At 41.5% G+C, this 13,142-nt stretch overlaps 1 protein-coding gene across 4 annotated transcripts in view; it reads left to right on the forward strand.

Annotated features, from left to right (window-relative positions):
* smarcc2 (SWI/SNF related, matrix associated, actin dependent regulator of chromatin, subfamily c, member 2) overlaps nucleotides 1-13,142 on the forward strand; it is a 101,858-nt gene that overhangs the window by 21,566 nt on the left and 67,150 nt on the right. For all 4 annotated transcript variants that reach the window (XM_052009511.1, XM_052009509.1, XM_052009512.1 and 1 more), the window contains exons 7-8: nucleotides 5,729-5,798; nucleotides 11,817-11,892. In XM_052009511.1, coding sequence (XP_051865471.1) covers nucleotides 5,729-5,798; nucleotides 11,817-11,892 — 146 coding nt within the window. The remainder of the gene's footprint in view (nucleotides 1-5,728; nucleotides 5,799-11,816; nucleotides 11,893-13,142) is intronic.

Below are 13,142 nucleotides of genomic sequence, written 5' to 3' on the forward strand. Positions count from 1 at the left end.
ATAAAAAAAAATATTTTGAGCAATTTGATTTCTTGGTTCACCTTTGCACTTGATCTGATTAAATTCAAATCAGATTTAATAAATTTGTATGACAGTCAATATTTTGAATAACATTTGTTAACATTACACAGTATGCAGAAATGCATATGACAATTAAAACTCTTAGTATCTTTAATCCCCACAGCCACGACAAGTTAGTTGGGAGAATATAATACCTATTGAAGTTGTGTACTGTATCAGAGGCCAAAATGGATGGATAGACTTGGATGCCTTGCACTGTAGTACCGTCAGTAGTGGAATGTCTGTGCAGCATGTATTAGAAGCAAGTTTTATTATTACATTACATGTCTAGGCATTACCAATAGTGGGACTTGTGTTTATATAGCAGCTTTAATGAAGTACTAGTGAAGTGCTATCATAAACTATTGTTTTCAAAATATACTTTAATACATTTGCAAATTTTATGCCTGCAGTGCACTCGTATCACCATTCTCAATACAAGAATGATCATTCCACTCAGAAAATTTACATTATGTCAGTATAATATCAATTTTTCCTTTCATACATTTCTTGAGCAAACAGTCTGAGGGATTCTGGCATGTGTTCCAACCCCTTGGTGTGCAGTAATGGGAAGACGAAAACTGTGGCCTTTCCTTAGTGATGGTTGCACCAAACTTCAATGCATCCCTCAGCACGTAGTCCTGGAAGTGGAATGTGCCAGTCTCAACCTCCAATCATGAACAGCTCCTTACACTTGAAGACCAGCATGTTTCAGCCGACCAGAGGGCATCTTTCACTGTGTTGATAATCTTTCAGTAGCCATTGATGTTTGTCTCCATGTGTGTCCCTGGGAACAACCACACACCACTGCATCCCTGTCCAGACCTTCTTGACAAATACACATTCTGGAAGAAGATGGATGCCCCACCTTGAGGGCAGTGTGCAGGAACGCTGTGGCTGTGCACGAAGAATATGGTGGGGAGGGCCCTTTTCACCATCACCCAAGTAATGTCTTGGTTGGAAGGTTTTGCTAATGACGCATTTTGTCAAATGGCCTTGATAATCTGCTGGAGGAGCTGTACAACAGGATCCATCGTGTCCTTTTCCTGCAGGTGCTTGAGACAATCCCGTGTAGACATTTGCTCAAAGGTGTTTTTCTGCATAGACTTTTCTACAAGGACAGATGGTATGGCATGGTCCAACTGAACAGAGCATTTTTTAGCAATATGGCCAGATCCTTCACAACACCAGGGACAAGCAGAACCTTAGCACATAGTGACACTTGATGTTTGAGCACCCAGGCTCTACACACAGCTAAATGTAGCCACACATAGAAGTAGCTATCAGGATGATGCTTTATTAGGTACATTATACCTTTGTGAATATAATCCATTTTTAATCTCCAGGTGAAGCAAAAGACAGTTCCGGTGATTGCTGCAGTGTGGGAGTATGGGCCACACCTGCAGCAAGACTGAGAACATCTTGCACCTGATGACTAGGTCCTTTCCGGCAGTCACTAATGTTATAAAAATGTTGTTTTTAATTTCAAAAATATTACTTTATTGATAAAATTTGTTAATATGCAGTACATTGATATGTCACCATTCTCAGTCATATCATTCCATAGAACCACAAAGCCATAGAACCACACAGCACAAAACAGGTCCTTCGGCCCACCGAAGGAATGTAACATTTACATTATGTTACATTACATGATTTCATTTGTCCTTTACGTGCATTCTTCATGCAAACAATCCAAGGGTTTTTCCCAAACTAGGTTCAATGGAAGGACCTTAAACTGTGGCCTTATCACATTTAAGCCTTTGAGGCTGCTGTACCAAGCTTCAGTGCATCCCTCAATGTGTAGCCCTGGTCTATGGGATATTGCTTCAAAGGAAGTAGGCATAGACTTGATGGCTCCGTTTATTGGTTAGTTGGGGGGGGTGGGGTGGGGAGGAATGGGTTCCAAAGCCTTCCATCTGGATAGTTTCTTAATGAAAACAGTAGGTTCTGGAACTAACCAGAGAGCAGGCTATTCTGGACCTGGTTTGGTCCAATGAGATAGGATTAATTACTACACTTAGTTATATGATGGAATTTTGTACTCAATTTCACTGGGACAGTAGTGGGTCCAAGACTAACACTAAAGATAAATAAGGGCAATTATGAGGGCATGAAAACAGAGCTAGCTAAATAGGCAAATAAGATTGGTCAATTGAGATGCAGTGGCAAATGTTTAAGGAGATCATTCAGAATACACAGAATAAATACATTCCAACAAGCAAGAATAATGAGTACACCATGAGAGAGTTGCTGGTATCTATGCCTCAAGATGGTGAAACTCAAGGTGTTGCTAATGGAAAGTTTTGTGTTACTTACAGAAGTGTTAAACAAAGGCAAGTCCAAGCTCTAATTGACCTGAGGATCAGCTATGAGGAAATTAGCTCAAAAGGAAACTTCGCAAGTTACATGCAGGTCTACTTTATCAGTAGAATGATACTTTGTTTGGTTTATAGTATAAATTGCTTGTACTTTTTTTAAAAAAAGTTTCTTCTAACCCACTATGAGCAATATTATGGAAGACCAACAGAGGCAACCATTGCTAAGCACCAGGTAGACTGTGAAGCCTATTCTTAACTGCAACCATTTCTAGGGATCAAAATAAAGATCATTTTACCAGGATTTTTCCGGCATATTACAAATAAGTTCTGTATGTTAGACCTCCACATGGATCAATGCTCACGTATTTACTGAGCATTACATTCTAAATTTAGTGACAGTAGCTAGTGTTATGATTACTCTGCAGTAGCTCACTCCGAAGTCATGATAGATACTTGATGAAAAGAGTTGAATTAGAAGGTTGAGTGGATTCTAAACAACTACCTTGCGTTTTTGATCATTGTGAATTAATTTGTTACTTCTTTCAGCTAATTTGATTTTCATTTATTTCATTTACAGTCTCTTTCATAACAGAGCTGGTATCAATGATGTTAATCTTTATACTATTGTAGTTTGATAATTGTGGAGATAGATTAGATTTGTATAAAATGATTACATGTTTTAAAAACTTATGGTATAAGTACATTGCATTCACATCTAAAAGATGTATATAAAAAAAACCTTCTGTGGGACTCATCTGTAATTATAACTTTTTTTTCGATTGTGTAAACTATGCAGTTAGCTTTGTGTGTTAGAGCTAAATAATGGCCTTAGCCAGACCCTTCAACCTTTCTACTTGCATTAACAAGCTCTGTTGCCTAGAAATTCATTTGCACGACATCCCAAAAAACGTCAATTTACACATGCAAATCAGGTTAATCAATGTCGCACACATTTCTGAATGAGTTAATGTCAGTTCTTAATAAGGATGGACTTCTAGGTGCAAGAAGCTCTAGTGTTTAGCTCACCCAGATTATGTCAGTGGTGTATAGTGCCGAAAATGCTTTTTGGCAAGATTTTCAAATAGGTATCATGGTTGGTGCTATTCTCTTGCTGAAAACTCAAACTGAGTTCTATTTAAAGGGTCAGGCACATCTTCCCTGCAGTTATAGGCAGAGTGTTGCAGAAACTGTCTGGCAAACGAGCTCAAATAGACCACCTAAACTGGACTTCCATCACCACACCACCAGGTGGTTCTAGTAGGTTCCCTCTCAAAATCAATTACTTAACTTGCTAACCATCATTACACCTGTCGTTATGGGCAGCAACAAAGCACTTCCACCCTTGTCTGTTCTCTGGCAGATCTCTTCAATAACCTCCCCAATTGTGTTCTGGGTCTTTCAGCTTGGCTTCCACAACTCTTTGCCATGTTAATTTCAGACAGCCTCATTTTTGCATGCCTTCGTGTCCAGATTGTTTCAATTCCACAGATGGAATCTGCTCCCATCTGAAGCATATGGCCAACCTATCGTCCAGCTTGTCATCTTGGCTGCACAATATAAGTAGCTCTTAGATTGGGTTGTTCTGGGGCATTTTGGACAGGCTAGTGATTGAAGTGTCTGTGGAGGAACTCTTTGCAAACAGTAACTATAGTTCAGTAAGCTCCAAGGTAGTCATGGAAAAAGATTGGTCCTCAAGTTAGGGCCCTAAACTGGGGCAAGGCAGATTTCAATTGTATAAGGATATGGGCAAGGATATGGAATGAGCTGCCAGAGGACGGTGGTAGAGGCAGATAAAATTACCAATGTTGAAAAAGCATTTGGATGAGTACTTGGTCCTGGGACAAGAGGGAAGAGGGTGAGTGAAATGGGAGGGAGGGGGACTGAGAGGGGTATTTTAGGGATGAGGGAAGCAGAAGTAAGGATCAAGGTAGGAGTGGGGACAAGGAAGAATGGGTGCTTATGTGCACGTGCGTTTGTGTACATGAACAAAGGTCATCCCACTGGCTAGATCAAAACCTTGTTCTCTCAATGTTGTAGCTGGTGTGCAGTGGCACCTCTGCATTAAAAAAATTTATGTGCAGGCATCTTTCACTTCTCATAACTGGAGTGGAAATAATTAATATTTAATCTCAAAGGACTGCTTATAAAAGAATAGAGATATTGAAAGTACCCTAAATCTGGCATTCAGGTTTTCCATAACAATAGTGAAGTCATGGTGTGGTGTTCTCTCTAACTCAGCCCGCAGTATGTGGTAGAATTGCTTCATTACTGTCATTTGTTGGACTGTAGCACTGACTTAGGGTGATGTGCCTGTTTTTTCCTTTCATCCTGGCTCATAAGTCTGTTACTAATGGGCCTCCACTCCCTTCAAAAGATTACAAACACCCTTGTCCCACCAGGGCAAGACACAGTGGGAGAGCCCTCAAAATCAAGTGGCTAATTAATGCCAGAGGGAAAAAAAAACTCTGAAAGGGAATGGTTCCATGTTCATCAGATCAGAAACGACTACGAAATAGGAGAATGACATCTGACAGAGGTGATGCTCATGGTAGGAAGTTACCAGGGAGATGTCAGTAAGGGCATGAGTGCCCTCTATGATTGCCTGCACTTTTGGGAGCTCTGCATTGCAGCCAAATGCCCCTTATAGGTGTGAATGCAAAAGTCACATTGACCAAAAATGGAAGGTTTGTCACTGGAAATTTTCTTGACTTCTGCAATGCTGCGTCGAGCAGCATAGTATCATGGGTGCCATATCTCAATAGAGACAGTGGAGTAAGGTTTCTGAGACTCGGTGTGACCTTGACTTTGAGAGCAAGGTGGGCACTTGTGCTTTGTTGCTACTTAAGGTTTGTCTAGCAATGGCATGCACTGATTTTCAGAAGTCTGTGCAGCTTCCTTTGGGTCCTGAGAGGACTGCTATCTCCTCTCATAGCATGCACTCATTCCTAGCCAACACTCCGCTGTGGCTAGAAGAGTGCTGTTTGTACAGTTGAGTGACCCATTATGGGCTACTTTTTCAGGTCAGAGCTGTGAGGAAAAGTGGCACTAACATGGGAAAATGAACCCCTGACACCCGGGGCTCAGAACCAGAGTAATATTGCATGAAGGACCCTTTGAGTGCTGTTTTGGGACTGATGCAAACAAGTTTCACTGTTTTTCAGAGCTTTTTGAAACAGTGTTAGGGAGATCGCAAATTTTACTTGTTTTTCTTTTAAAAAAACAATGTGGGTGACTTTTGAGGCCTATTTCTCTTCAGTTATCCACAAAAGCACCTTTTTTTTTTTGGACAGCATAAATTAGTGGTTGTTTATAACCTATACCTCTAACATGTACTATTTCTCTTCCAGAAGAGTGGGTGCGACCAATAATGAAGCGGGAGAAGCAGGTCCTACTACACTGGGGATATTGTCCTGACAGGTATGTAACTACACTTCAAGTAATATGTCAGATAGTCATGTGTGTATGTTGTATATATTAAAGAGGTATATATCAGTTGCATAGACCAGAGGGTAGATGAGTTAAAACCCAGCTCCAAATCAAAATTTGAGCTCTTAATCAAAGCTAATATTCCAGGACTCTTGCATTGACAGCTAGTGTTCTTTAGATATGATATGTTAAATACAGATCCTGTCTCTTTACGTGTGGTCATAGCTATAATGAGATATGAGCAACTATTTCTTATTCCAGAAGGTTGAGATGCAATAGGCTGAAAGGCTATCTTCTTCTAAGCGAAAAAGATAGTTTTCTGGTGAATTATAGATTGCTGCAAAACAGGAGTTTCCAAAGTGAAGAATGCAACCACCTCAGGGTTGGGGGGAAGGGTCGCCAACAGGGGTGTCCTTGAGGCAATAATAATATTGAGGTAATTTAATCAGAAAGTTCACAAAACAGTCAAAATAAATAAAATATACTCACCAGCTAGCTGCACTAACTGTGAGCAGTCCCCGGGAATTTCCTGGGACAGCCCTAACTCCTTAAAAGGAGCATCCTGTGACATCATCAGACTTCCATTATGGGGAGGGGGTTCGAGATTTTACTGTATGAACAAGTGTGCCTTTTATTCCAAAAGATCGGGAACTACTGATCTAATAAAAAGGCCAGGCTCTCTTCTGAAATATTTAATTGCTTAGCTTAGTTTTGAATATTCTGCCAGATTGAAGGGTTGATGCAGGACACCTAGTGAGAATTTTCAAATTTCATGGAAAGGTGATTTTCAGTGAACTTTGTTAAATCACCTTGTATAACACTCAACCTGGACAAGGAATGGGAAATCAGGAGGAGGAGAAAGGAGATTGGGAGCAGAACATGACTTATCAGCCAGAAGTGCCCGTTGGATGATCATTCTCAGCTTTTTCTTGAGTTCCTCACCAGCTCAGAAGACAGCCAATTCTATTCACTGCTTGTGATGTCAAGAAACACATAAAAGCACTGGATACAGCAATCATCCGAGTGGAAGAACAAGTCATTGCCTTGGCCAAACTGTTCCAGCTGCTTGGAGAATCCAATAAGTTTGTCCTGTTCACAAAAGACAAATAAAATCTATTCCTGCCAGTTACAGCTCCAGAAGCCTGCTATCAATCATCACCAGTTGACTGCTCTCAGCAGCAATAACCTGCTCATTGTTGCCCAGTTTAGGTTTTATCAGTATTGCTCTGCTCCTGACATTGTAAAGATTTGATCCAAACATTGACAAAAGAATTCCAGAGGTGAGAGTGACTGCCCTTAACATACAAGTTGCATTTGACTGAACATGGTATCAAGGAGCCCTGGTAAAACTGAAGTTAAGGGAAAAGTTCTCACAAAGGAAGATGGTTGTGGCTGTTGGAGGTCAATTGTCTCAGCCCCAAGGCATCACTGCAGGAGTTCCTTTGGACAGTGTCCTGGACCCAAGTACCTGCAACTGACTTCATCAGTAGCCTCCTTTCCATCAGAAGGTCATAAATGGAGATATCTGATGATATTTGAAATGTTCAGTTCCATTTTTCAACTCCAGAATACGAACTAGCCCATTCCAGCATGCAGCAAGACTTGGGCAATACCTAGGCATGGGCTGAAAAGTGACAAGTAACATTCACATACACAATTAAATGGTTGCCTTTCCAACAAGGGAGAATATAACCACATATCCTTGATATTCCATGGCAGTACCATCGCCAAGTTCCCCGACATCAATATCCTTGGTGTTTGCCATAGAACAGAATCTCAACTAGACAAGCCACATAAGGAACAAGAGCAGTTCAGAGGCTGAGTGTCCTGTGGCATGATTTGTCTTCTAACACCAGAAGCTTTACCATAAGGTACAAGTCAGGAGCATGATGGAATAACCTCACCCTGTCTAAACTTCAAACTCTGTACTGTATGAGTAAACAGACTGCAGCAGTTTAAGAAGACAGTTCGCCTCCACTTTCCCAAACATAGGCTCAATAAATGCTGACTTTGCCAATGATGTCCCCACACAATACTTAATAAATTGATTAAAAATCAACAAGGACCACACCATGAACGTGATGTGGACGAATGGGAGGACGGACAGCTAGTCTTTTGATTAGAATAAAGTCTGTGTGTTTGTAGATCTCATCCTTATGAGCAATGCAGTTGAGTTGAACTTCCTACCCTGAGACACTGATGTTAGTTCCTGGACCATTGAGTGACAAGCCCACTCAGTAGTAGAAAAATGATTTGACTTTGCCTCTCTTTTCTGCCTAAAACTTCCTTAAACACTTGATTATATTTGAAGTAGCTGACTTTATTCGCACCTTCCTTATTGGTATTGGTTTATTATTGTCACTTGTACCGAGGTACAGTGAAAAGCTTGTCTTACAAACTGCTCGTACAGGTCAATTCATTACACAGTGCAGTTACATTGGGTTAGTACAGAGTGCATGGATGTAGTACAGGTAAAAACAATAAGAGTACAGAGTAAAGTGTCACAGCTACAGAGAAAGTGCAGTGCAATAAGGTGCAAGGTCACAACAAGGTAGATCATGAGGTTATAGTCCATCTCATTGTATAAGGGAACCGTTCAATAGCCTTATCACAGTGGGGTAGAAGCTGTCCTTAAGTATGGTGGTGCGTGCCCTCAGGCTCCTGTATCTTCTACCTGATGGAAGAGGAGAGAAGAGAGAATGACCCGGGTGGGTGGGGTCTTTGATTATGCTGGCTGCTTCACTGAGATAACAAGAGGTAAAGACAGAGTCCAAGGAGGGGAGGCTGGTGTCTGTAATGCGCTGGGCTGTGTCCACAACTCTCTGCAACTTTTAGCGGTCCTGGGCAGAGCAGTTGCCGTACCAAGCCATGACACATCCAGATAGGATGCTTTCTGTGGTGCATTGGTAAAAGTTGGTGAGAGTCTAAGAGGACAAACCAAATTTCTTTAGCCTCCTGAGGAAGTAGAGGCGCTGGTGAGTTTTCTTGGCCATGGCATCTACGTGATGTGACCAGGACAGGCTGTTGGTGATGTTCACTCCCAGGAACTTGAAGCTGTCAATCCTCTCGACCTCAGCACCATTGATGTAGACAGGTGCATGTACACCGCCCCCTTTCCTGAAGTCAGTGACCAGCTCTTTTTTTGACATTGAGGGCAAGGTTGTTGTCATGACACCATTCCACTCAGCTCTCTATCTCCTTCCTGTACTCCGACATCACTGTTTGAGATACGGCCTACAACGGTGGTATCATCTGCAAACTTGTAGATGGAGTTAGAGCAGAATCTGGCCACACAGTCATGAATGTATAGGGAGTAGAGTAGAGGGCTGAGGACGCAGCCTTGTGGGACACCAGTGTTGAGTATAATCGTGCTGGGGGTATTGCTGCCTATCCTCACTGATTGCGGTCTGTTTGTTAGAAAGTCAAGGATGCTGTTACAGAGGGAGGTGTTGAGTCCTAGGTCTCGGAGTTTTGGTGACAAGCGTGCTTGGAATTATTGTATTGAAGGCAGAGCTGTAGTCAATAAACAATAGTCTAACGTATGTGTCTTTACTGTCCAGATGCTCCAGAGCTGAGTGTAGGGCCAGGGAGATGGCATCCGCTGTAGACCTGTTTCGCCGATAGGCGAATTGCAATGGGTCCAGGTTGTCTGGCAGGCTGGAGTTGATGCGTGCCATGACCAACTTCTCAAAGCACTTCATGATGGTGGATGTCAGAGCCACTGGTCGGTAGTCATTGAGGCATGTTACCTTGCTTTCCTTTGGTACCAGGATCATAGTGGTCTTCTTAAAACAGGAGGGAACCTGAGATTGAAGCAGGGAGAGGTTGAATATGTCCACAAATACTTCTGCCAGCTGATCAGCACAAGATCTGAGCACACGGCCCGGAACACCATCTGGGCCAGGTGCTTTCCTCGTATTCACTCTCCGGAAGACTGATCTTACGTCCTCCACTGTGATCACAGGTTCAGCTGCGTCGGTGGCTGTCAGGGTGGATGGTGACTATCCACTTCCCTTCTGTTCAAAACACGCATAGAATGCGTTAAGTTCATCAGGAAGGGATGGGCTGTTGTTAGCTATGCAGCCTGACTTGGTCTTGTAGTCTGTTATGGCATGTAAGCCCTGCCATAACTGGCGGCTGGTCACGGATTCTATTTTGAGTCGGTTTTGCGTCTTGGCATCCCTGATAGCTTTCCGAAGGTCATACCTCGATTTCTTGTACGGATCAGGATCACCATATTTGTGTGCAGCAGGTCTCAGACATCATGATATAACGTACTCGTCTCTGGCAGTAACTTGTTGCTATAGCCATATGGTCTGATTTACACAACTTTTTACTCTGTCATGAATTTCCTTTGTATTTGGAAAGGTTCCCTTTTATAAGTCTTGGGTAAGTATTGCTCCCAGAGAAGTTAGAATCTTTAACTGAGCTGAGGGAAGCTGAAGGGTCAGAAACTGCTGAGGTATGCCGAGTGTGATGTTATAATTCCTTATATTAATAAAAGCCATTTCTATTTAATATCCCAATCTGGGTAATTGTCAGAAAGGTTTAGTTTTTTTTAGCATCATTTACTTTGAACAGCCATTCAAAGGAAGATTTTGAATTTGTTAGATAAGCATATGGAGGAATTTAAGATAGAGGGATATGTGGGAGGAAGGGGTTAGATAGTCTTAGGAGTGGTTTGAAGGTTGGCACAACATGGTGGGCCGAAGGGCCTGTATTGTGCTGTATTGTTCTATGGTTAATCACTAGCAATGGATCTCTTCCCACTCCCACACTGTTACCTCTAGTGTCCCACAAGGATCTATCCTTGACCCTCCCAATTTCGCATCTATGTGCTGTCTCTCGGCAACATCCAAAAACATGGTGTTAGTTTCCATGTTTGTGCTGGTGACACCTACTTCTCTACCATCTCTCTTGACCGCTCTACTGTTTCTGAACTGTTCGACTGCTTGTCCAATATCCAGTCCTTGATGATCAGAAATTTCCTCCAAGTATTGGGAAGAAAAGTATCATTTTCAGTCCCTGATACAAACCATGAACTTGCACCCCAAAGTCCCTCTGTACATCAACTCTTCTGAGATCCCCGCCATTTACTGTGAATGTCCTTTTAGTAGTTGATGTCCCAAAATGCATTACTTCACACTTGTCTGGTTTAAATTCCACCACACCACCCAAATTTCCAACTGATTTATGTCCCTCTGTATCCTTTTACAACCTTCTTCGCTTTCAACTACTCGACAAATTTTTGTGTTGTCAGCAAACTTGCTAATCAGTCCACCTACGTTCCCATCCGAGTCATTTATATATGTGGCAAACAACAATGGTCCTAGCACCAGTCCCTGCAGTACACCACAGGTTATAGACTTCCAGTCAGAAAAACAATTCTCCACCACTACCCTCTAACTGCCCTGACTTCATCAGTTTTCTTAGTTACCTCATGTCTCAAGCTGGCTGAGTAGTTCGTCTTATTGAGTGATCTCCCAGACCGTCAAGCTGGACTTTTAAGTAACACTTCAAAATTTTATGGAGTTCAAAATAAAGATTGGAGAATAGACATAACATTACAGAAAGAGATTACTTTTTTAAACAAATAAAAAATAACCTTTGTTGTTTTTCACTGCAAATCTCAGGTTATTGTATTTGAAATGTTTCAATTATCAAATGAATCATTGAACATATTGTACTGTAAAAGTATCGAAATTGACTTGATCTTTGCAACTGTTTTTAGTTTCTTACTGAAATTCATATTTAGAGCACACTTAAAGTTTCAACAAGTAAAACTTGTAAATACAATTTTCTGGTAATTGTATATTTATCAGAGTGATGATCAAAAATTGTTATGAAAAGCAAATGGAGGCTGGACCTGAAATGTTTTAATGCCTTAGTAAAGTTTTGTTAATGAGTAATGGTGAAGAAAAGGCTAATGGTACTATTATGATGAATCCTTAAGTGACAGTATTAGGGCTTTTATGACATTGAAATTCTTCCTTTATTATGTTCTTCCAGTTACGATACATGGATTCCAGCCAGTGAAATTGAGGCACCAGTTGAGGACCCCCCACCTACTGAACGACCCCGGAAGGTTTGCAGATCTATAACTCCTAATATGTCGAAATATACACATTTGTATTATTTCTTCAGGGAGAATTCAAAAGATTTGCCACAATATTTGGCCACAGCTGCACTGTCATAGTCGATGCATTTATGTGGCTGATCAAATTCAACTTCTAATCATTGACCCCCCCTAAGTTATTGATAGTGGGAGATATGTTTCCTGTCAGGAAGAGATGGTGGTACTTTATTCTATTAGGTGTGACATTGCAGCTAAGTAGTTACACGAGGTAGTAGTACATGAGGCATATATTCTGCTGAAAAATAGAGTAAGATATTCCATATTAAAATGTCCATATTGTCATGTAATTACTCCATTAGTTGGGATTGTAATGCCAGTCAATGTTTATTGATCACTTGCATTCTGTGTACAGCCAAAATTAGCATTGATAAGTGCTTTGAAATTTCTCAATTCAGTTGCAGGTCTTTCACCGCCCTTGGTTTATTGCTTAGACATGAGATTCTTACAAATAAAGGCCATTCTGCCCATCTTAATTCAAGCATTCTGAAAGACCATCCCCACATTGAATGGCTATAAAATTGATTCATAAATTATTTCAGGCCTCCTCTTTCCAGGAGTTAAGGAAGGCAAGGAGTAAGGTAGTAAGGGAGGCAAATGCAATGTTAGCATTCATTTCGAGAGGACTAGAATATAAAAGCAAGGATGTAATGCTGAGGCTTTATAAGGCACTGGCCAGACCACATTTGGAGTGTTGTGAGTAGTTTTGGGCCCCAGATTCTGAGGAAGGATGTGCTGGCATTGGAGAGGGTCCAGAGGAGGTTTACAAGAATGACCCCAGGAATGAAAGGGTTAACATATGAGGAGCATTTGATGGCTCTGGGCCTGTACTCACTGGAGTTTAGAAGGATGAGGGGGGATCTCATTGAAACCTACTGAATATTGAAAGGCCTGGATGGAGTGGACATGGAGAAGATGTTTCCAATAGTGAGAGTGTCTAGGACCAGAGGGCACAGCCTCAGAATAGAAGGATGCCCCTTTAGAACAGAGATGAGGAGGAATTTCTTTAGCCAGAGGGTGGTGAATCTGTGGAATTCATTGCCACAGACGGCTGTGGAGGCCAAGTCATTGAGTATATTTAAAATGGAGGTTGACAGGTTCTTAATTAGTAAGGGCATCAAAGGTTACGGAGAGAAGGCAGGAGAATGGGGTTGAGAGGGAAAAATAAATGAGCCATGGTTGAATGGTGGAGTAGACTCGAT

Source organism: Pristis pectinata, chromosome X, assembly GCF_009764475.1.
Source record: "Pristis pectinata isolate sPriPec2 chromosome X, sPriPec2.1.pri, whole genome shotgun sequence".
NCBI lineage: Eukaryota > Metazoa > Chordata > Chondrichthyes > Rhinopristiformes > Pristidae > Pristis > Pristis pectinata.